At 40.4% G+C, this 25,194-nt stretch overlaps 1 protein-coding gene across 1 annotated transcript in view; it reads left to right on the top strand.

Annotated features, from left to right (window-relative positions):
• LOC135071946 (ecdysone receptor) overlaps positions 1 to 25,194 on the top strand; it is a 32,060-nt gene that overhangs the window by 727 nt on the left and 6,139 nt on the right. Inside the window, exons 2-6 of the mRNA XM_063965841.1 lie at positions 22,007 to 22,177; positions 22,895 to 23,187; positions 23,394 to 23,558; positions 23,800 to 23,958; positions 24,333 to 24,555. Of these exons, the coding sequence (XP_063821911.1) occupies positions 22,007 to 22,177; positions 22,895 to 23,187; positions 23,394 to 23,558; positions 23,800 to 23,958; positions 24,333 to 24,555 (1,011 nt within the window). The remainder of the gene's footprint in view (positions 1 to 22,006; positions 22,178 to 22,894; positions 23,188 to 23,393; positions 23,559 to 23,799; positions 23,959 to 24,332; positions 24,556 to 25,194) is intronic.

The raw sequence follows: 25,194 nt of genomic DNA, 5'->3' as shown, positions 1-25,194 counted from the left end.
TGTTTACCTACATTCTGTTTCAATGTTGTAACCTCCAAAGTTATTTGTTGTCGTGTTGTGGCGCACGGCTAATTCGTGCTTTCCTTATCTGTATAAACGCCGGCTGATAATTGTGTAGATTTCATTGACTCGGAATAGTTAGGGATATTTTTTCCATGGCTGTTTTTATCGCGGCTTCTGTAATAAGCCCGTGTGACTAGTACAGAATGACGGATTGCCCGTGGGCGAGGTGGATAAAAATATCCTCTGATAAATTATTATGTCTCAAGACTCCTGAGACTAATCAAATCATAGATCGAGTCATAAAAGGCAGGTAGATTATTGCAAGTCGGTTAGGTAGGAACAATAAATAAATTACGTTCGTAATTCACAAAATTATACTACTGAGAATTAGTGATTCTTTACTAGCACATTATGAAAGTATGCAGCTGCCGCTCTTGATTATTTTAAGATCAATTCAATTCACACCTTAATTTAACAAAATAATAAGACTCCCTGTACAGAGTCACGTTTCAATGGCTATAGAAAATGGAAGTCTTAAGATTGTTCAACTACAATCGTTCAAGGTTCCTAACCAAAAATAAAACATCGTGTAATCGGGGTTTGACGAATTGTGTGCACTGAACACGCATAGGACAGCACATCAACCTATACATTTTTGTTTCAAAATAGCCTGGATACTGTATTACATTACAACGAGATATACGCCACTGTGTTTAGGTTGATGTGCACTGTCGTCCGTACATTACGCCCGTCCCGTATTCACAAACATTACTGTGAGGTCTCACAGTGTGCGCGAACGCACAGGGTGACAAACTAACCAATCACAGAGCTCTATTCAACGCGGTGCGTTTGATTTGCTGCTTCACTTAAGCAAGCATAGTTTGTGAATACGGGCGTAATAATACCTACTTACAACCTAACCAAAATGGCTTTCTGACAATTTGTATTGAAAATTATAGTTGATTTATAGTTTTTTAAATGTAGAGTCCTACTTTAGCACTATTAAACACTTAAAGCGATTTAAAATCCTTGCTCTAACGTCTGATTAACACCAATGGCGTAGGCGGATCATTTCAGAATGAGTAATGTCTTATCAACATGAAGGACCCTCAAGGTTACAATGGAAAATTTGTTCATGTTGTGTCATTTCGGTTCACTTCCGCGAAAACAGGTAGCAGGCCTTTGACATTATTGTGTTATCTCAAGTTCTCAACCCACTGAAATACAGTCAAGTAACAATACTTGAACCTTGGTAATGTTATTTAAATTATTACCAAACATATAACAACACAAACGGCTATAAAATTACTGTAGAGCTTAGCTTATGTAAGTACATACAACTAACTCTATTAGGTAGCAAAACCTCTACATTTATTGAAGTATGATTGATTGCGATTTCTATTAATAAAAACCACTCTAGTCTACTTATTTCTAAAAATAAATTTTAGAGAATCTCTAGCTCTACTTTATTGTGGGCTCTGAAAAGGTCACATTATATTAATTACTTCTTTTAATACTTCTCGCTATTTGAAACATCTGTCTACTATCTACCAGACAGAAGCCATATTTCTTTAACAATTCATAATAGACGAGCTAACAGTCCATTTCGCCGCAAATTATTGTTCTAATAAATACCACGAAAATCAATAGGACACCTTCGTGTGAAATAGAAAGAAAGTGCTCTGTAGAAACGAGCGGTGTGCATTTCACGAGCACAATGCTTTAATCTATCATCAAGCCGACGGAGGGTGAGTGAAGAACCCTCCCATTGTATGGCCACCGATATTCAGCTGAAATACTTACCAAACGTCTATTTCTGTTTTCTTGAGAGCACTGCACGTTATCTCTGCTCTATAACTACTACTTAACTTAGACAGCTTTAATTTTTTTTACTTAACTATTATAACTACATAGAGAGGGGGAAATGAGTTTGATTTTTGTGACTATCCGGCACGGTAAACTAAACACTATGCGGTTTTATCTAGATTCTAGATGTTATAGTTGCTATTTTATAGACATAATACTTGTACCGATAATGTTATAACAATGTCTAAGATACTTTTCAAACTCAGACGAAGCTGGGGCGAGCCACTAGTCTCTAATAATTATCAAAAACAATACTGTCATGCGAACAGTCAGGGAGCTAAATAACGCTGAAAGTTTCGTGAACATCAATCGAATACTGATTACATTTGCATGCATTGTTTAATTAAATTAAAAGGGTGTATAATTAAGGTAGATAAACTTAATTATATTATTATTATCGAGTAACAAGTAAATATTCGCTGGTAATTTCAGCGGCCCACCCAGACCACGCGTTGCCGTTATCGCGATGCTATTCAAGCGAGAATAATATCCAATTTTATTGTGGGAAAACTTAGAATGTGCCCCAAGACCTTTATTATATCAGCTCTTTCCATTAAGGACAGTTTCAATTTGCCAAGTAATGTAACATGAACAATTTGAGAGCGAAGCGGCGGGGTTTCGTCGGAGCGACTTTGCCCGCGCCGGTCCGACCGGTTTAGATGCTACTTCTGATGGTAAATCGCATCGTCTGACAAGCCACGTATGTGCATGATATGTACTTAGTTACTAACTCAGGGCGTAAATTAAGTTCATTTTAATTATTATTTACCGTCGTTATTTCCAAAGTAATCGTATCATGTCACATGCTCACATGCCGCGGTTATTCTCTCCAGTGTTGTTTGTGCAGTAACTGCATAACTGTTTAAACATTTTTTCGAACCGACGTCAGCTCTAAAAATGCCTCTCTGTTGATATAATTCATTCTGCAATTACCTACTTGATAATATTCAACGATTATACTGTTTTCCGATGCCTCTAATAATCCATTTATCATTTAACAAACGGCACAGAAATAAATTCCTTTTCTTCAGAGAACTGTACGTAAATAGTCGAAACGTCATGTCATAAAATGACCCGCATAACGCGCTATTTGAACTGAATGCTTCAACTAAACTCATTTCTAGTTTAAAAATGACGCATACGCCTAGCAACTCAGCATGCGGGTCGATTTGATGAAGTACGATACGATTTAGCCATATAACCTGTATAGTTAATACCAGAAGTTTTTAAAGTGTGATTGAAAGACTCAAACGGAAAAACCTTGTTGGTGAACTGGTCTAAACGATGTTCTTGTCGTTTCTAAAAGAACAAATAAAGCTCGGCATTGAACGGCCGAAGAGACTAGGAAGCAACCCTGAAACGCCAAAAATAGTATGCATACAATGTTACTTCATATTTATGACGTGCTGGAAGTGAGGTAAACTCAATGATTTAGAGTATGTCTGCCTAAGAAGTTCATTTTAGTTTTTACTTCTAAGTTTCTAAGATTACATTAATAATAGGTTTCTTCCCACTCAGTGGCGGCGTAGCATAGGTTGGCACCCGGGGCGGCACCCCCCCCCCCCCCCCCGTTATAATATAAATTATAGCCTAAGACACCCCAGAATGGCACCCCCCCTGTCATGACATCACGACCGTCCTTGCCATGCAGATGCGTCAGTGAGTACTAATCTGCGCGATTTTGTCACCCCCTGATGCTTGGCACCCGGGGCGGACCGCCCCCACCGCCCCCCCCTTACGCCGCTACTGTTCCCACTGTCTAAAACTTTAAGATCATGTAATATGAGCTATCAATTAAAAATCTTTCTGTCATTGTTTCAGTGAAGTTTCCTTTTTTGCGAAACTTCACAATATGGCATTACTACAGCGTTGGAAAGCTGATTCTGGCCAAGAATGAGACATGTCAATTACTATGATAATCGTGCGAATTCATCGCGTGGTCGCTCGTGGCAGAAAGTGGAAATCTTAGCGACGTTCATGTTCACGACTTGTGGACTATTTTAATTCTGCAAATCATAGTTCTAGTTTCGTTTGAGTTTGCGTTTTCACTTGTTTCTTTGTGACAAAGGCGTGTTTTATCAACAAGCGTTATCTTTTCACTCTTCCTTTGATAATGCTCTTTTCTACACTCGACTCGTTGTAGGTGGTCCCATTGTGTAGTCCCTATATTGCTGGTAAAGAATGAAATAAACCTTATCTATGATTTTCATATCTAAAGCTTAGCTAGAAATTCCTTGGAAATTACTTAGGTACATATTTCAGCCACAATATTTTATTTTCATTATTACTGGTTATGGAATACTTCCCCTCGACGCCAACAGGCACGTAATCTATCACTCAGGGCGACAAACTTTTCGTTGATACAAAATTAGATATTTGTCGCCCTTCGTTTTGACTTTCTCTGTTGACTTTTCCAATTGCGCGTTGCTTTTTCTTTTTTAACACATAATTTTCTTTACTTTATGTGCTGCACCATGCCAGTATCAATTTAGACTTCGCAACATAATATTATAGGTACCTACTGTTGGGTGGGTATATTTTGCATCTGAATACCTTTACTCTTTAAACATAGCAACTTCATTTCAAGCAAAATACCAACAATTCCACGTTGACACGTCAATTTATTTACTTCACTTGGCAACCTACACTGTAGATAGCTAAGATGCCTACATAATGCTAAAAGTAATTAAAAAAAAACCTAATTCGTGGTAACAAGTTAAGTAGAGGTACCTACTTAATGAAATTAAACATCGCTGTCAAACAAAACTGTTAATTGCGAAACTTACCAACTAGGAGCCTAAAATAAATAGAATAGGTAGGTGTGAAGTAGAAACAATAATAATATCATGTAACCTTTCAATAGGTAGGTACCTACGTTAAATTCGACGCATGGTAGAGTTTAACTAGAAACGTCAGCGTTGTCGTCACGCGTCTGTGGTTACTGGTTAGCATAGACACGACGCGTCTGCACTGCTGCATCGATTGCGTCTACGAATTACTCATAAATCGCCTGCGCCAGGGCCCCAAAGCCCCCGCGGGCCCCACCTGAGGTGAATGTATCGGCGACCGAGCGGGGGCGCCAAGGACGCGGCAGTTTTTTGACACGTCCGCTGTAAATAATAGACACGAGCGTTTTATAAAAGTTACCAATTTTAGGCAAATTGTTGTGTAATGACGAGGATTTTTTTATATCGATATTGATTGCAAGTTGCGCTAGCTCTAGCAGAAGCTGCCAATGCCAAAACATCGCTTTATTTTCTTTTTATTTACAAAAAATACACTCACTGATTGAAGTTTTAGTTAGACATTGTCTTAATTAAACAGACAACAGCAACATGGATTGGACTTAAAAAACTTTGTTTTATAGTTTCCATCCATCCATTCATTAGATGAAACTTTGGTCGTTAGAATAACACTGCTTTAAAGTTTTAATCATAAGAGGAATAACAACATTAACAATGATAGTTAAATTACCGATTACGGGAATATTTACCATGAATTAGTTATTCGTACCTAATAGTTTTGTTTTGACTATCGAGCTTATGCCTATAATAGTAAATAGCAAAGGCAGCCGTGTCCAGTCACTAGCTAATTATTCCACGGTACGCTTAGCCGGAAATTATTTGTTTTTAGCTTTTGAATTAATTTGCTTGGACTGCGGCAGCGAGAGGGTTACGGACCTCGTTGAAGGTCCATGCTGTTAAATAACATGCCATAACCTATTGTTTTGTTGTAGCTTTAAATTACATTAATGTCAAGTGTCAACGATTGTCATTGATGGATACTGAAGTAACAAACAATTTGTAATACGCCCCAACGCAACTTTTAAAATTACCTCTTCATTCGCTTCCGGACAATGTAAAATAACACGGACCAAATAAGCTGCTGATAAGAAAGAAGCTTTTCACTATTATCAGCCTCTATTGAAACAAGATTGTGCCACTTTAGGCCAGACGTTTCTTTAAAATTGGCAGGTTATCAATCGTCTGCTGTGATAATGTATTTAACGTATGAAACGTCACAATCCAAAGGTTAAATGAATATAGCTAAATGATCCGACGATGGAGCAACCGATTTCAATACGTGTGAAATGTGATACCCTCTCTGTGGGTAAGCGGAGTCATGCATGATTGATGATTCCTTAATCAAAGAGGTCGCTCACCTCCCCACCACAACGAGGATAGCTGACTCCATACGCCTCGAACAAACATTATGTAACTACAAGTCAACCAACGGAGGCAATTAATGATTACACCGTGATTCTTTAACTCGTTCTCGTTAGTGGTTTCCGTTTATGTAACTTGGACTTGGTCACGCATTAGCATACAAATCGGATCAGCACGGCAACTATCAAACGGCCGCAGTAAATCTAAGCCGGCCATGGCATTAGAATAATATTAATCTAGCGAACAGCTGCTTGCATACGAAAGGGTGCCATTTTTTCACGAATAAAACCGTTTTGGCAACCCTTTGACTACGTAATCTAATGGTGTTCTGACCCCTCTCGTTTTCTAAGCATAACGCAGCGCCCATTATTACATTGTGCGACAACCCTCTAATTTGATTTTTAGCTAGACTTCCCTAATTAGTTCCATCCGCTGTTGAAACGCGTCGTTAACGTGTAACAATTATATCGATGCCAGAGGGATCGATAGTATTGATTTATTTAAAATTTCCCCTTTTCAGGTCAAACAAAAACCAGGGTCTTCGATCTGGTTCAGAGTTCGTTGGCACTCGTTGACAGTATGTTAAAAAATACGGACCACTGACGTCACACACTGCGGGCTCGCACCACGATTTGATAGTATAATGACACTGAAGCTGCACATGATTTAAAAATTAATATTTGTGCCTCTCCTCTCGATAAGGTCATCGTCTTTATTCGCGTCTGTTACTCCAACTTTTGCGTCACAGCGGTACAAGCGAGCAGAAATGATTTTTAATGAAATTTCAGTCAGTCGGTAATAAAAAGTGAATTAAGAGGCCAGTGAAAGAGCGTGAATGGTTTTTCTTACTCTGTGTAGTGGGTCTAGGAAGAATATAGGGGCGGATGTGCGGTCGAGCGCGCGTCGCGCTCGGTTGCGCACGCGCTGCCATCGCGTCGCTTGTTACCTCTATTATCTCGGCTAGAGTCGCTCTAACAACTCCAAGATTGAGTATCTCAGGCGAAATCACTGGGGTTTCAATTTTCCACATAAAATTATATTACTACATATTTACATAGGTCCACGGCCACAGCTGTGTTACCTATTTACTGCTCTATCGATATCATTCATCATCATGGTATGAGACAGATTCGTGGAATAGACTCGTTTAAAAATCGATTGTGCGTCAGCAAATGGACAGTACAGATTTTTAATTTAGACAATCTGACAATGATTATTGTAAAGTACCCATTAAGTATTTTTATCAACAATCTGTTTTAATCTAAACAATTGCTTCTTTGTGGCTGTTAGGCCTACCCGGATCTCGCAGAGCATTGATATAAATCGATTATAACGGGCTTGTTAAATGGCTTCAAACTATTGTGTCTCGAACAAGTAGAGTTGCGTGCTTTGCGTTCCTTCTAAAGTTGTCAATCAAAGTTAAGCAGGGCGATGATCTTCAATTGACCGGTTGGGTTGTATTGTCCGAGTTAGGAGGCAAGAAAACCTGTCCGAATTCACAGTCACACAAAACATCTAACTGACACGTAGCCTAAATTGAGTTTGTTTGATCCAATGTAATCATCAACAAAACCCATTTACTCAGTACCTAAAATAGGTTCATTTAGTACGTGCACGTATTTCATTAACGCCTGTTTTGTCTCTCGTTACGGTTGAAACAAGTATTAAAAAGCTAGCAAATTGTCCAGGCACTTTGTTGAAATGAAAATGTTGGTAGGTACGGTCTATTACAAACATTTGTTACAGAACTCTGTTTTTTCTTAGGCTTAAACCAAAGTTTATATGACTTATTCGGAGTCGTTTCTATTGATCGTTACCGTCCAAAACAGGAAGACATTTTTGACGCAGTGAAAATGTGAAGTAGGTACCACGATTACACGTTGAGCCGACAAACTTATTGTGTAAGGTGGATGCCGTGCCGCATATCAATGGAGCCGGCTTCCAACACGGAACTTGGGTCTGTGTACGTGACTCTGAGTCGACATGTAGGTAGTTAGTGTAGGTACCATTGTAACACTCGTTTATCTCAAGATTCAGCCGTGGACGGTGTCGCCGCCTCCACGAGGCGCGTCCTTCCTTTTATTGTGTTCTGTCAACCTACACGCTTGAAATAATGGCGTTACACGCCAGTATTGCATAGTGTTTCGTGTCGCTAGTAAAAACGAACTGTTATGCGGGAAATGCAGCAGTATTAGATGCACCGATGTTTGTGGTAGATCTACACTATATTTTATGTCCATTGGTTGTCGGCCAAGATCTATTTTTTCTTCGAGAAATTGTTTACACAATATTTATGGATATGTGACACACTTGTTTTGCCGATTTTAACTTGTTTTTCCTGATTTGCCTTTGCTTTTTTTGTAATGATCTGTTTTATTCCGTTCTGTATTTTTTTATCTTGCTCTTATTGTAATACTGAACGTGTTAGTCACTGTGACTAAGTTGTTAGCCGAAGAATAGAGGCAGGAAGGGCCGCGGTAGGTAGGTAACTTAATTTCTGAGCTCATTGTCATGACCATAATGTTTACCTACCTACCATCAAAAGGTTACGGCAGTGTAACATTAAGTGCGATGGCCGCCATGATTGTGAGTAATGGCGAACTTTGTTCTCACAGTAAAACTTGGTAATTGTTTTATACAAGTAGCTCAGACGCCTATTAAAACTTAAAACCGGTTTTGTGTGACGCTTTAACAAATGTTACCTTCCTGCGAATTACTTTAGTCAAAAAGGGCATAGCTATTCAAACTTTGTTAGCTACATTTTGGCCTCCCAGACGGTAATACTTATGGGCATTTCTCTGTAAGCTCGTACAGGTCCCATACAAATGCTGTCCTGGCAATTATTTTTAACATTTTCCAAAAAACCGTGATCCATTTCAAAGAAAATTGACTATTATTTTAGTTAGATAAGGAGTCCCACTGAAATTATTAATATTTTCCGAGTTATTAGCGATTTTCCAAGAAATCATGACAGGGGACTGTTAATTGAGACAGAGGACTGTTATACTTTAAGAAAAAGTCATTTTAAATTGATCAATTATTTATTATTTTATAGCAAATCAATAGTAAACAAAATGTATTTATAAAAAATTAACAGAAATAACAACTTTCCTTAATAAACATTCATATCAAAAATTAACCTTAACCTCTGAGGCACTGAATTCCGAGTACCACCCGTTCCTGCTATTTCATCATCAAATCTTTGAGGGGAATTTGTGGTCAATTCAGGTTCAGCAGATTAAAGATTTTCCGTTATAATGCTCACAAGAACCACTGTTGCAAAAGCAGCTGACACTTTTCATTGTTAGTCATCAACATCATTTCAGCACTGGACGTCCACTGCTGAACATAGGCCTCCCGCCCTCCCCCAATGACTTCCACATCGCACAGTTGGTAGAGCGGCCTGCATCCAACGCCTTCCTGCTACCTTTATGAGGTCGTCGGTCCACCCACAAGGTGGCTCGGTGTCGCTTGTCTCTCGCTGCGTTTTCCGGTACATGGCCTCTACTCCAGAACCTTGCTGCCTCATTGTTAGTGTTTTATATTTATTTGGAAAGCCGAGGATGGACCAGGAATAAATACTTGCGACCTGATGCACATATTTGTGCAATTTCAGGCAGAGGACTGTTGCCAGGGGACTGTGTATTTCGGCTAGATTTCACAATATTTACGAAAATGATGTTAAATAGTGTTTTAAGAATCTACCGATCAATTGAGACATAAATATTATATCAATTTATACTTTATTTAGAGATTATTAAGTAATTAACATGCATATTATAACTTACCAGAGGACTGTGTGTGGTGGCGATTCAAGCGCGTGTTCACCTCACAAATGACGCTCTGACACTAAAAAAATAGGCATCTCAACGCCGCATTCGGCAAGGTTGCCTATTTTATAGCAATTGCATTTCATTTCACTCAAAAAAAACATCGTAGCTATTATAGTTTTTTTATATTATGAATTTAAATTTTTGGCAGGGGACTGTATTAAAATTCTGGGGACAAAGTTTACAGGAGTTTACTAAATAAATAAAATTGGTAATGAGAGCTTGTTTTACGAAAATAATATAATTTCATTATTATTCTTTATGCTATGAGCTGCCAGATGTATGTAGTTTCAATATCTTCTTCGTAAATATCATTTCTAGGCGGAAATGCAGTGATGGGGACAGCCAGGGGACTGTATTTTTCGGGCTTCAATCGAGTCTAGAAAAAAACTAAAAATAGTTATGGTTCTAAAAACAAAGGGCCTGTAAAGTTTTGGGGTTAAAGTTTCATTACGAGTGTGTTTTTTTTAAATATTTTAATTGCTTTTTGAAAAAATCGGCCGGGACAGCCGATTACGAGCTTACAGAGAATCGCCCTTATGCTATAATATTCCTTAAATAGAAAATAAAACTAGGTATTGGAACTTGGAAGTAAATAAATGAAAAACGAAATGATTGCTTCAACTCCCTAAAAAAATATACTTACCTAAATTACTTACTTGAAAAATTTGCTCGCTCATTTATATTGCTGCTAGAAAAATCTTTGTAAAATTCACACTAATGAGCCAAACATTCATAACATCAAAGGAATGTTTTTACAAAAACAAATGAGCCAGATACTTAAACAAAGCGACAAAGATATAAACTCTTGTTTGAGTCTCTTTGACGAATTTAATGTTCGAATATTTTCGGCAATTACCCAATGAATTTCTGATATTATGTAGATAGATTACTACGCTTTATTATTTAATCAGCAAGTTTGCCAATATAACTGTTCTATCAATTTACCTAATAAGTTCTTCTGTCTTTATTGCTTTTCATCCAATATATCGTCATTCAAAATTAACGTCTTATTAAATTTTAACTGTTATTCACTACAAAATGTAGTGTTGGCTGTTGGCTGTTGATTCCTTGTTCTGAAAGTTGCATTTAAAATTGTTGTAAATATTCGCTGAATAGTGAACGATATCAGTAATGCATTTTGATATGCACACTTGTGATATCTCTGTTGGCCTTGGCTGTTGTGCATCACTGCATGGCGCGTTGGCATTCACCTTATCGTGTGTTGAACTGCTCTATATCAACTACAACAGACATTGGACCTATATCCAGCGCTGTAGTATAAACCGGCGCTATAAATAACACCGCGGAATATTTTTGAATGCGTAGAAACACCACTCCCAACCGATCATCTTAATTCGTCCGAATAATGTTTGCTAACTTTAAATACACGCATGACGAACGCATTCCTACAGCCAGTTAGTTATAAATGTGTGTGTTTCTTGATATACGAGGCAGTAGTCAAGGTCGACAATGTCATTGTACGAACGAACCCGACGCAAATTCGCACACTAACACACGATTTGCATGTGAGCACTGTGGTTATTGAAATAATCTTATCATTTAGGTCACCTTACTTTGTAGATTACACAGTTAACTGCGTACTGGTACTCACTGCACTTGCAGAATGCAATCGTTTTGTGTCTCTATTTAATGTTTGCCATCCGGAATAGCAGCACATTTTAAAGACATAGCCGCTGCTGCTGAATCTTGAATGTCTTTGACAGGTCTTAAAATAAAATCCAATGAGAAATAGATTGTAGATTCATTTTCACCAATGAGGTTGTGACTAGTCTTTGAATTTACGATTCATGTGTTCACGGCCGCGGAACACAAATTATGCCTTCAACGCCTCTAGTCGACGTTAACGATCACAATGTGGCTTGTTATGTCGAAGCGATTTAGAAATACTTCAACGATTTTGTTTTAGACGACCGACTTAATCTCTCTGTTGTTGACAAATGGAGTAACACGGTTACACAGATAGTTACAGATTTAGTAATAGGTGAAGCATCAGCGCATTAGTTCGTTAAATTGAGACTTTGAGAGCAGTGTTCACGGAAATGAATTCCATATGGGCATAATCTTTATTGCCGTTCGAAAGTAACAATTCTTGACTGGCTGCACAGCATAGCATGTTTACTCGGCCGCGTCAGTTTTCCATTACTTCCCTATGTTTGATCTGTGCTCCTAAAATAGCGCGGCACTAAGTCCAAAGTGAACACATCAATGACTGGGCGAGGCGGAGCCGCTCGTCGTGGCCGTGCCGTGCAAGCGATTGACGCAAGCGGCGTCTGTTGTTTACAGTACAACCGCCTCAGGTTATTTACATCGGGGTCACAGACACGCTGAAGGAGACCGGGGTTCAATCGATATAATTATTTAACCTGCAACTAGCGAGTACCTGCGCGGCGATCGGCGCCCGCGCAACGCGGCAATGACCCCCTTTGACATTACTAGGTTGTTTATGCAACGAATTGGCAACAGACCACTTAAATGGGTGACTCCAGCGCGAACACTGAATGCAGAGATGATTGAGTAAGGCCGTCTGCAAATTGCAAACGATTGTTGTTATTCTACAAAGGGGATTGATGATGTGTGCTTTGTTTTTGGAAAGCGTTATCTCCGAATTGCTCGATTTTATCTACGCCGAAGCCGTGTTATCAACGTCACATTTAGCCGGGTCAATACCCTTGACACCACGTGCTTGAGATTATGTAACATTCTTTCTTCAAACACAGTTTATTGGAGTTATTTAATATTTAAAGAACAGCTATATCAATGTAATCAAATTTTACTTTTATCTACATTTAGTTGCTAACTTGCTACTTTTATGAGGAGTTGCGCACCCTAGCGAAAGTGAAATGGCATAAATATCTTGCAAGAGCAACTAGTTACGACTAATTCTTACTGATTTTATCTGCAATATTTCTAACTACCGCCATATACAACTCAACACGCGAGTTGACGCGGGTAATAATGTGTAACTGATATTGATCTGAAACTAAACGGCTGTAATGTTTCTTGCATACTTTGTCCTACGGCGATCCGTCGCAGCATATCTGCAGGCTGCATTGATTAGACTGCTTTATGGCTGTCAACTGGTAACAGATCTTAACAAGCCTATTGTCTCGGCAGCCGCCTATGAGCGCATAAATTCCACTAACAAGATACGTCAAATAGAATTTAGAGGCTTATTTTGAGAGGCAGTCGCAGTTTCGATCTTGAAAACCTCAGAGATGTTGCAAACTACGGACTCCAGCCGTTACTTAAATGATTTAAAGCAAACTTAAATGTAGCTATCCACGTCGGTGTTTTAAAAGTAAAGCATTACGAAGATGGATGGTTTGCAGCACGTCTATTTATATCTGGTGCGAGTCCGGCCATAAACAGCCACTGGAACCGGTCGGCCCAGCTCGCTGGAATGCTCTGCTCTCGCTAACTGTGGCCGCTATCGCTATACGCTTGCAAATGCTGTAACAATGAGTTTGTTTTAGCAGTCACTATTGCACAACATCCTTTTCTTTCATATTCCCAAATCTGATGGAATAATATTCTAATAGATATGGGAATGTCCTTATAAGAGACCAGGAAAGTAGGGAAAAGAATCGAACTGTAATTGTCTTGCTCGCGCTTAACTCGATCTAAAAATAATATTCCATTCCTTACACGCTTGCAAATGCTGTAACAATGAGTTTGTTTTAGCAGTCACTATTGCAAGCGAGTCCACAACGTCCTTTTTTTCATATTCCCAAATCTGATGGAATAATATTCTAACAGATTTGGGAATGTCCTTATAAGGGACCAAGAAAGTAAGGAAAAGAATCGACTCGATCTATAAATAATATTCCATTCCTTCTGAATTCCATTTCCGGACAAAACAGTCTTGTACCGCAGATGTTGTCAATATTCTATAATGCGCAAGTATTCTACGCCATTTGTATGAATAATTAGTTTAGCCCACACAGGTCGAGGTGTGGGTGAATGTTGATGTTATACTCGTCATAATTGGCAGGAAGGATTTATATTTTTGTTCTTTGGTAACGACTATTTGCGTTTAAATGCGTTTGCGAAACGCCTTAACGATTTAATATAATAGGTATTAGACTCGCTTAACAACTCTACATTTTATATCCTACAATTCCGTCGCTTGGAAAGTGATTAATTTTGTATCATTCTCACGAGCTTATTGAACCTTGTACCTTGACGGTTCACGGACGAACCTTCGCCTCAAGTTAAAGGCGAAGCATGTCGGAAACGTCAGCTGCTGCTCAAAACGAAGCAAAGTTTCAATCGAAATCCACTTCTTGAAACGATTTCCTAACTTTATTTTAAAAAGTATCGAAAGCAACTGAGTTCAGACGCGCTCGGTGTAATTGGATTGGTTTTAAATTCAATTTTCTCACTTTAACGTTTGGAGTGGATTATGTCTTCTGGAACAGTCTGTCTAAGGTTGATGGTTGACTAAAGTAAGAAGGAGATTAATTTTGAAACATTGCAGAAAATACCTATGACAAGGGTCACGGTTACAAACTGTTCGTAGCTTCAACGCCGAGTTTTATTAAGCGGTGATTAGCGAGTTTTTGCTGTGCGCTCTTTGGCTGGAGCACTAACGGCATTGAATGGGAGCCGTGGTCGGGGGTAGGGAAGCGTTCGTATGTCTGCGGTGCCTCGTCATCGCGGGCCCATCCATCAAGCTGACAGTGCCGATTATTATTACCCGTATCACCGTACTTGTACGGGCCTTTCACCAAAATTCGTTTGGGGTTAGAAAGGGGGTTTGGTGTCTGCCTATAACTCATTGCGCAAACGTGTGCATCTGATAAGTAACAAAGTTCATTTGTATGAATGACAAATATTTAGGGAAGGTACACAACATTATTTCGTCGTCGTGTAAACGGACGCGGATTGCGGATCTAGACGATCAGCTTTCTGAATTGGAGTTGACGTTTCAATTCCACGGTGCAGACGTGGCTTTATTGAGTAATGAGTTACTCCGGTGTGGAGGGCGGACGACCTTCCATCGAGCGTGGGCCGAGCCCATGACACAGTTCACGAGATGTGCCACTGGACGATTATTTCTGTCACATCGTTTTCACGTGCAACTGGCTGTTCTACGTTTCTACTGGAATTTGCAATATTCTGACGTAATCCCATAATGGTTAATACAGGTCACTGCAATATAGACAAACATAAATGTCTATAATATGTCAGTAACGTTCGTCGCAATGTTAATAATTGTTACGCATGTTCATGGATACTTGTCAATACAGGCGCTTACTCTCTAACAAACACCAAATGAATTCATAATGGTTCCTCAAAACTTCCATCGCTAAAGAATAAGAGAGCCTGTAATCAGTTGTTATGAATTATCGTCTGAGAATTCTAAGTGACAGCAGTTGCTGTTGATTTAGAACGCAGTTGATCGCAAATACCTAGCAAGTTTGTTGTTAAGCCAGTGTTTTGGTGTGGTCGGTTTTTTCCGTCTCCGCTCATTCGGATGTCGTTTAGTTTTTGCTCGTTACTGGCTCTCGTCACGCGGCGAAGAGGCCCTGCTGGTAAGACCAGTTTCTTTGTAGAGCTTTTATTATTTTATCGCATACACTTATAGATTAAGATATAGCAATACACTTCGCCAATATGTACTTCTTTTGTTTCAATCTGTTATTTTTTAGTTACTTGTTTTATCGTCTGAAATGTTTTCTGCTAGAATCTGTTGTTTTTTCTGATCCGCGTTTTGAATATTGCACTAACAACCCAAAAATGAAGTGATCTCTAAAATCTTTGCATAAGATAATAACAATTAATCTAATCAGAGCTGTTGGTGTCAAATTCGTCGTAAACAACGCACTCTTTGTCGGTTGATAACAGTTTCGACGTTGGCTTATCTCGTCCTGATACACGGTCAACGACCCCGATGCTCCCGAACGGCACATTAAACTACAAACTCACAAAGTTTGTAGTCTCATCCTGCATACTACAATCTGTGCAGTTCTATGTGCAATTAACTACAAAACTGGTGTAGTTAACGGCTAATAAATAATAACATGACTTTAATGACCTGCCTACGAATAATTGTGTTTTTTTATAGGTAGATAGTGACGTTTGATTTGTCTCTACTAATAAATCGTGGATTCCAATTTCCAATTATTCGTGTGGTTGACCGCAGCATGTGAATAAATGAGTTTGTTTAATTTAAGCATCTGGTGTTACTTCACCGCATGCCGCTGCATCGTTTCGTTACCTCACTGTCCCAGCAATTGTTGTTTCAGCCTCGATTCCCCGACGAGTGAGACACTCGACCCACTTTGCGATTTCGACTCGATTTTCCTCGTTCGCGTTCGGCCGTTCCTCGGAAGCCAATGTTAATGACCCACATAACTGTGACGAACCACAACACACTAGGAACTAACTTTAGTGACGTCACCTAACATCGTGAAAATTAATCCCTCCAAAAATAGTTAGCAGGCCAGGCAGACTAGCGACCCACTGTCTTAAATTAGAGCCTTATCAGTTTCGAAAAACAATGAGTCGTTGACCTAATTGCTGACCGCTCTTAATTAGCCCTTCGACGACGCGGGGCTAGCGATAATTGTAAAACGTCACCCAAATGTGCCTTGGCCTACTTTTCGACATTATTTTCTATGTAATGAGGTTAATAAACAATACTAAAGAACGGTTACATTATCCTTTAAATCACTAATAATAAATAGGGAAAATAGTGGTTGCTGTTAGAGTTCTGCCCGTTTGGTTGTAGGTACGACAGGCGTGAAACGATTTGCATTGAAACTGAGGTCACGTTTTGCGCTTGAGCAGGGCAAGGGCACTGATAGTGTACAGCCACGCTTCGTCGCGCTTTGCTGCGTTTACGTCACCTGCCAGTATTTCAGACATCGCATCGGCATCAGGAACACAATTTCTTCTTTAGAGTAGGCGAACACCGTTGATTTTTCGTCGGCCGATAGTATACTCGGGCAGTTGATCAGTATGGGCATGTATGGGAGTGCGCACACTGCGCCGATTCGATTTGGCCGATTCTTCATACAAATTAAAATCGAGCACAACTATCGGCCAACTAAAAATCAACGGTGTGCGCCTACTCTTATACACCAATAAAAATCGATACAGCCGTTAATAACTAAACTAAAGTACTCCATATGGCGACGAATCGCTCTACGCTGCATTTATTCTAATTATATCTTTCTCCCTTTTCTATTTGCCTATTCCCATGTTTACTCAAAAGGCGCGTAGGAGCGTGGGTGCGCGCTCAACTAAATTGGGGAGCTGACAGAGAGAAAAAACCCATATCGTGCACTATCTTTACCATGGGAGAAAGGGAGGGCAGATGCGTTAACCAACATTCTGTCAATAAAACTGCTGGGGAGCCGTGGTATCCATTACTATGTACTCCCATTGCCTCGTACGTGATAACTAGAAACCACTTTCTAATTTACGGATCTCTATAGTGACGAAATACCTACCTACGGCATTTTTGTCGCTACGATAACTGTAGAGCCGTCATTTGTTTTATTTTTACTTTGTTACAACATTGTCTATTAAAACAATAACGTTCCGCTTTCTAACTCGGCTAGCTCGTTTGAATTACTCAGGAATGTTCGTATCTTTATTGATCATATGGAATCCTATGATAATTAATTTTATCTACAAGTCAATAACAAATAAACTGTTAATTATATCGGGATTTCTACCATGAAGTTATTGTTATTGCTCGAAACATTGACACAGTTGATAATAATTTACAATAGACAAATAAATACGGTAAATACACCAGTTTTTTATAATGTTTCTACATTGATGTTTTGTTTATTACTTAAAGCAGATGCATATGGCTTCTTGACCTGTTATCTTATTTCTTACTTGATACATTATGTGCCTGATTATAACGTACAGAAACGAACAGCACGATAATATTTCGTTAAAACATAAACATGATTTGATAGCCCCCATCAATAAAACGAAAACTCTAACCTTTGACTGCTCAATCAAGTAGTTATCGACTCTAGCTTTATTGAATTTCTTATAAATAATAACAATTTACCAATACTGTTATTTTCCGATAAAAAGGTGTAATTAATTACCTCTTATTATCTTAGGTTGAGTTGCACCACCTTACTTTCACCGTAACTGTAACGCTAACCGGTGTTTTTTTATGGAGTTTGATAGACTGACGTTATAATATTAAAGTAAGATGGTGCAACCTAGCCTAATTTAGCAATACCCCAAAACTTATATCCGTGGGAAAACCGACGTTCAAAAGAATACTTTCCCCGAAAATAAAGTCTTGATAATGAGCAGTTCAGAAATATGCGCCCGCGCCGGTCCGGATGCGCCGGGGCAGCGGATATAAACACTTCCACGTGCATCCCTAAACAGACGCCCGTCTGTTTCCTCTGTGAGTGAAATTGATGCTCTCTTTCGAAGAGGGAATAAATCAATGAATTCAACTCTGTAACGGCTACAGTGAAACCCTTCTGTCACTGATATCAAAAGAGATTCAAAATCATCTAAAAACAAAAGACATGAGAACGAATCTTGTAACATAATTCTACTAATCTGTTCTGCCCATCTTCAGAAACCCAGACGGATTTTATAGACCATATAAAAATTAATTAAACTCGACCTCGACGCTTTTAATAAATTCCTGTTCTTCCACGCATAATCACACCATCTTTGAAGTTTGAAATTGTTTTTGTTACGTCAAGTTTTGCCCTAAAACATTTCAGACACGTGATGTTTTATAATACGAGTGTGTTAGGAATTTTTAGATCACGATTCACGACGTATGCTCTATCTCTGTAGTTGTAGTTGTATTTTCTAAACGTTTATCAGAGGTAATTTCTTTGCGCGACTCCGCAGTTTCCACGGCCGCGCGGTGCGGTGTGACGTGAAAATGCGAATTTTCACCGTGCGATTTCTATTTCAATCCAATTTTCCCAACGCGTAGAGAAACCAATGCAATCGCTCCAGTTGCGGCGCACCGTCCCACATCTCTTGCTAGAAAGTATCGTAGAAAGTAACATCGTGGACCGATCTCCGCCCAGCGATGCATCGATCACTCGCACGCGACTTTTTGTGCATGAGTTTTTCTTCGCGCAAAGATGGCCGCCGAGAAAAGCGACTGCGTTTGCGCAGGAATGCCGCGGTCTTGTTTTCTTTAGTTTCTTCACATCATCCGACCGTTTTTTCGTAGTGCCAGTGTTTTATTTTTTTAGCTCAACGTGATTTTAGATGCTTGATTCATATCAACGAAATTTATTTTCTCGTTTTGAAGATTTATCTTTACACTCTCAGACAGAACGGCGCAGTAAGTAAATGTATTGTTGGTGTACCCAATGTTGATTTATGTGGAACACCGGAAGAATAATTGTTTAGGTAGGTTAGTTTAAAAAAAATGAGTGCATAATGTGTTTCATGTTAAATGTTTTAATTTGCAGCCGAATCTGTCTCAGAGTTGTGGTAATGCATGGCAGACAAACAATTCGCTGTTAATGTTAGTCAGCTACAATATTGCTTACTTCATAGGTGCGGGCTATGGTTACTAAAAGCTGTCTCTACCGAATGTAAGGCTGACGTTACACGTTACGGGCTCACTTTCGCCACACCCGAAATTGAATTACGTGTGCTGCGTATGTGTAGGCTTGTGCAATACCTACTTTTGGCCAACTTTCACTAGCTGCGCGGTCGGCCTGCGAAATTATTGCGTCGGCTTTTCTGAGGTCACGGTGAAAGTACGCGTATTAATTGACGGCTCTTGATTCATCGCGATCCCATTTTTGAATCCTTTAAACAATCCATGTCCTGCCTGACGCTGATATTTAACGAGAACCACGCAATTACATTTTTGGCTTCTTTTGAATGTCTACAGTGTTGAAATGAAATTACAAATCCGAGCAAAAAAAGTAGTCGCGTGAGAGGAAAAACGAGTTATTATTAGTTGGAAGAGAATCGCGAGCTTGCTTGGAGCTCTGATGCTATCATAAATAATGTGGCTGCGCGGCGAGCGTGGCGAGGTGGGGGGGCAGGAGGGGGGGCTTAAGAGTCAAGGCCGCACGCTGCCCCCGGTCGACGCTCGCGCCCCACTTGTCGCTCACGAGCGCCTCTCGCTCGCACCGCCGACGTAGCCCGAGCGCCGCCGAACCGGCACGAACTAGACCTTCCAATGCGCGAGCGCAACACACTGAACAGCTGGGACGTAATAACATAACACACTGACTCGGTCATCCGTGCATTCAACTTTTGATTAGCTTTCTTTTTCACGGGCAGCGATTTGATTCGCTACCAATTAAAGTCATCACTTTTATCAAACGCTACACTTAGTAGGTACAGACAAACGATTGAGTCATTAAACTTTGCTGATGTGTGTTTTCTAACAAAAAACATTTTAAGCATTAATGTAACCTTACTTTAAAGTTAAGTTTTTAATTTAATTGGTTATTGCACCTGGATTACAGCGTAACGTCTCTCTACCTTTTTTTTTATCCACAACGAGTAAGCTCTTGATTTTGAATCCTTACCTATGAATGAACTTAATACAGTATGTACCTACCTATTAGGCAGAGAGTCCATGATTGAAACGTGCATACAATCAGTGGCATTATAAAAAAGAAGTCACCGAATCTCCAAAAGCAATCCGGTTCCCAATGTCTCTGACACTTTCACCATTCCCCATTTCGTCGTTACGTAATTTACCGGTTATAGAAATAATAATAACAACTATGAATCCCGAACCGCATTCGCTAGAGTCGTTTTGTAGAGACTACCACTTGGAATTTATTTTTTTAACTTATTCTGTTTCTGTCTTCATAAATGTGGTATTACAGAAAACAAATATCCAACCGCATTCATTATTCATACGATAATAGCATCAAGAGCTCTAAAATAAAACTAAAACGATGATAAAAATATTCATATCGTTTGCAGGTCAGTGCAATGTTGCCTCCGTCCAGCAATAAACTAGATGATGCTCAATGTAAACAGCCTCGCGATAAAACGCACTTGACCTCTTTATTGGGACAATTTTATCAGCTCAATAACAACCAGGCTTGCAGACAACTGAATCTTCAATAAAAACGCTCCAGATCATTGCTAAATCTAAGTAAACAAGGTCGTAAGATTTCTTTGAAATTCATGCAGTCGTGACGAACTTCAGCCGATTTCTCTTCAAGATAAAACTTTTTTAGCTACATTGTTAAATGAATTTAAGATCGAATTTTATCTTGGTGCTCGCCTTTTTATTTCAATGTCAGAGAATAGAGCTTGCTGTGTAAGGCAGCTGTATGATGAACGATCGAGTACATCATAGAGGAAAAGTACGGTGCTATGCCAACTTCCTAACCCACGTGAAACTAGTTTTTTGGCATCTATTTCATCTGATTGCGTAACGCAGGTACACTCTGTCCGGACACCGACCCGCGCCACGCTTAATGGGTACAATAAAAATGTAAATACATTTAATGACAGCGGCTTGAGTGGAACCAATTCTTGATGCTGGCTGGACCCATCATTTTGACTTAATTATTTTTTGTTTAGGCAGCGAGCGAAAGTGCCCATCCCGACTTTCCCCTTTGATGGGCCATAAATGATGGAACCACGTCACTCTTCATTTATCCAATATACTGACTTAATCCTAGTAGATTCAATAAGGATTTTAAACAGACAGTTGATGGATTCATCTGAAGTAATATGTTTGGCTTCTTACGGCGTCCCTACTGCGTGATTGACAATTGCCGATTACATTTCCACCGCGCATCGCACACCCTGCTCCCGCGAGCGAATGGAATATCAAACTCTCATTAGTATGCGGACGACAGCTCTAGCCACCTTTTGTTTGGCAGGAAACGGCCACGCTACTGCCGAAAATCACTTACGACCAATGCTCCACGAAAACATCTCTTCGACGAATCAACTTTGGATGGGAACGAATGTAAAAACGAAAAATAAAACGAGTCTCACCCGTTTGCCGTCTCGACAAATGGTTCATGAAATGTATGCAAATTTTATAGCGTCCGATTTTAGATGTTCTCGGCACTCGGCGCCGCTGGCCACCCGGGCACGGCTCGTTTATTGCGCAGTTGCACTTAAGGAAACACGTCTTTGATATTCCTTTATCTTTTGTTTCAGGCCGAGAAGAATTGTCACCAGCTTCGAGCGTAAACGGTTGCAGTACAGATGGCGAGGCAAGACGACAGAAAAAGGGCCCCGCGCCTCGCCAGCAGGAGGAATTATGTCTCGTCTGCGGCGACAGAGCCTCCGGATACCATTACAACGCGCTTACGTGTGAAGGATGCAAAGGTACATATTAAAACTTAAAAAAGCCATTACATTTTGTTTTGTTACTGCGTAAGTTCCTATCTGGCAAGTTGAATACGAGAATGTGACACATAACCGCAGAATTAAATGGCAGTTGCTACTCGCACTGATCTACATCAAAACTAGGCCGAAGCTACGCTATGACCCTTATGCAGATCGCCCACGAACGTGCCAATTCAGCGTTGAATTAGCGCATTGTGCCGTACGTGGCTGTTATGATCTGCGCGTGCACATTGTGCCCGGATCGAGACGGGACGTCACAATAGCTGTCTGCTGAGCGTCTACTCTCCATCTAGATCCACCGACACCTATCGGGCATTGCCTCCGACCTTCACCGCCGACCTTAAATAACATTCTATACATTCACTGCGATGAATGCGCTCTATCTCCTCAAATAACTGCCGTCAATCTCGTCAACCCATAAAACAAATGTAGCTCTCTCTACAATTTCCGCCAATTTAAACAAATGCGTTATCTATATTTGTTTGCATAATAAAAATCGGCTTTTGTATACGCACCTAATACGACGAGCACTGTCAATGACCTGTGCCTTTCAGCCAACCTTCACGTACATGACTAAATTATCTTATCATTATAACAGGTTTCGCAAAAGTGTATTATTTCGTCATATTGTTTATGCTAGATCACGTTCAGATTTGCGATAGTGCTCTTGACGACCGATTTCGTTATGAATTTCAGGTTTCTTCAGGCGGAGTGTGACCAAAAATGCGGTGTACATTTGCAAGTTTGGGCATGCGTGCGAAATGGACATGTATATGCGGCGGAAATGTCAAGAATGTCGGTTGAAGAAGTGCTTAGCGGTGGGCATGAGGCCCGAGTGCGTGGTGCCAGAAACGCAGTGTGCGCAAAAAAGGAAAGAGAAGAAAGCACAGAGAGAAAAAGACAAACTACCAGTGAGCACAACGACAGTAGACGATCATATGCCCCCAATCATGCAGTGTGATCCGCCACCCCCGGAGGCAGCGAGGATTGTAAGTTATCGCTGTTTACCTAACTCCATCAACACATTAATCAATCCTTTACTTTTTTTCTTTAGTTTTAAGACTTATTTTGTTTTAATCAACTATGCAATTATTATAAAGTGAATCACCGTTCACCGTCATCTCATTCTTTCGTTTCATCTCTGAAGCGAGATAGTAATTGCACGGTTTCCTACGTGAAGCTGGAATGTTTGCAGCATGAAGTGGTCCCGCGGTTCCTCTCGGAGAAGCTGATGGAGCAGAATCGGCTGAAGAACATACCCCCCCTCACCGCCAACCAGCAGTTCCTGATCGCGAGGCTGGTGTGGTACCAGGACGGATACGAGCAGCCTTCGGAAGAGGATCTCAAAAGGGTGACGCAGGTAAGCATCTACTTCTTCAAATTACGTGGTTACGGGTGTCAAAAAGTTTGTAGTGCAAGAAACAAATGAAAAAAAAGTGCGAAAGAAACAATTTTTATGTAAAGAGTAATTTGCGTGACTATGGCCAGAGGTATTTTGTTTTTTTACTTTAAAATACGAATATCAATTGATGAGGAAAGTTTGTTTGTTTGTATTGTACGCTATCAGTAAAAAGCTAAAACATTGTTTTATTTGTTTCCAGACTTGGCAATCAGCAGATGAAGAAGACGAAGACTCAGACATGCCATTCCGCCAGATCACAGAAATGACCATCCTCACAGTACAGCTAATAGTCGAGTTTGCCAAAGGCCTACCTGGTTTCTCAAAGATCTCACAACCTGACCAGATCACATTATTAAAGGTACATACTTTGTTATTATCATAAGATTTCTAATTCTCCTGGTCAAAGATCTCCTGGTCAGACATATCTGTTTGGACTTATCACTCAAATCGAAAGCGCAGTTACGTTCTGACACTCGGGCTGATTCAAGCTTCCAATAAAATAATAACACCCCTAACCAAAGTAATTTAACCCAGCTTACTCCATTCACGTAAGGAAGAACTAGAGTTCTGCTAACTCCATTTTTACAGCTAATGCCCGTTTTCACCATCAATCCTTAGTTTTTAAGTGACCCCTATAAAAACATAACAGGAATTTTGACTGATGGTGAAAACGGGCATAAGTCTATTTTAAAGGGGCGAGCTTTATTAACTAAGTATTATTTCTATCTACAGGCATGCTCAAGCGAAGTGATGATGCTGCGAGTAGCGAGGCGGTACGACGCGGTGTCGGATAGCGTTCTGTTCGCCAACAACCAGGCGTACACTCGCGATAACTACCGCAAGGCGGGCATGGCGTACGTCATCGAGGACCTGCTGCACTTCTGCCGCTGCATGTACTCGATGTCGATGGACAACGTGCATTACGCGCTCCTCACTGCCATCGTTATATTCTCGGGTGAGTAGCAACAATATTGTGGAGAAACAGGCGTTCTGTTCGCCAACAACCAGGCGTACACTCGCGACAACTACCGCAAGGCGGGCATGGCGTACGTCATCGAGGACCTGCTGCACTTCTGTCGCTGCATGTAGTCGATGTCGATGGACAACGTGCATTACGCGCTCCTCACTGCCATCGTTATATTCTCGGGTGAGTAGCAACAATATTGTGGAGAAACAGGCGTTCTGTTCGCCAACAACCAGGCGTACACCCGCGACAACTACCGCAAGGCGGGCATGGCGTACGTCATCGAGGACCTGCTGCACTTCTGCCGCTGCATGTACTCGATGTCGATGGACAACGTGCACTACGCGCTCCTCACTGCCATCGTTATATTCTCGGGTGAGTAACAATACTATGGTGAAACAGGCGTTCTGTTCGCCAACAACCAGGCGTACACTCGCGACAACTACCGCAAGGCGGGCATGGCGTATGTCATTGAGGACCTGCTGCACTTCTGCCGCTGCATGTACTCGATGTCGATGGACAACGTGCATTACGCGCTCCTCACTGCCATCGTTATATTCTCGGGTGAGTAACAACACTGCTATTGGTGACGCAAGTGTTTTATTCGCCAACAACCAGGCGTACACGCGA

The sequence above is a fragment of the Ostrinia nubilalis genome, chromosome 5, assembly GCF_963855985.1.
Source record: "Ostrinia nubilalis chromosome 5, ilOstNubi1.1, whole genome shotgun sequence".
NCBI classification, from domain to species: domain Eukaryota; kingdom Metazoa; phylum Arthropoda; class Insecta; order Lepidoptera; family Crambidae; genus Ostrinia; species Ostrinia nubilalis.
This window is presented reverse-complemented; position numbering and strand designations above follow the sequence as displayed.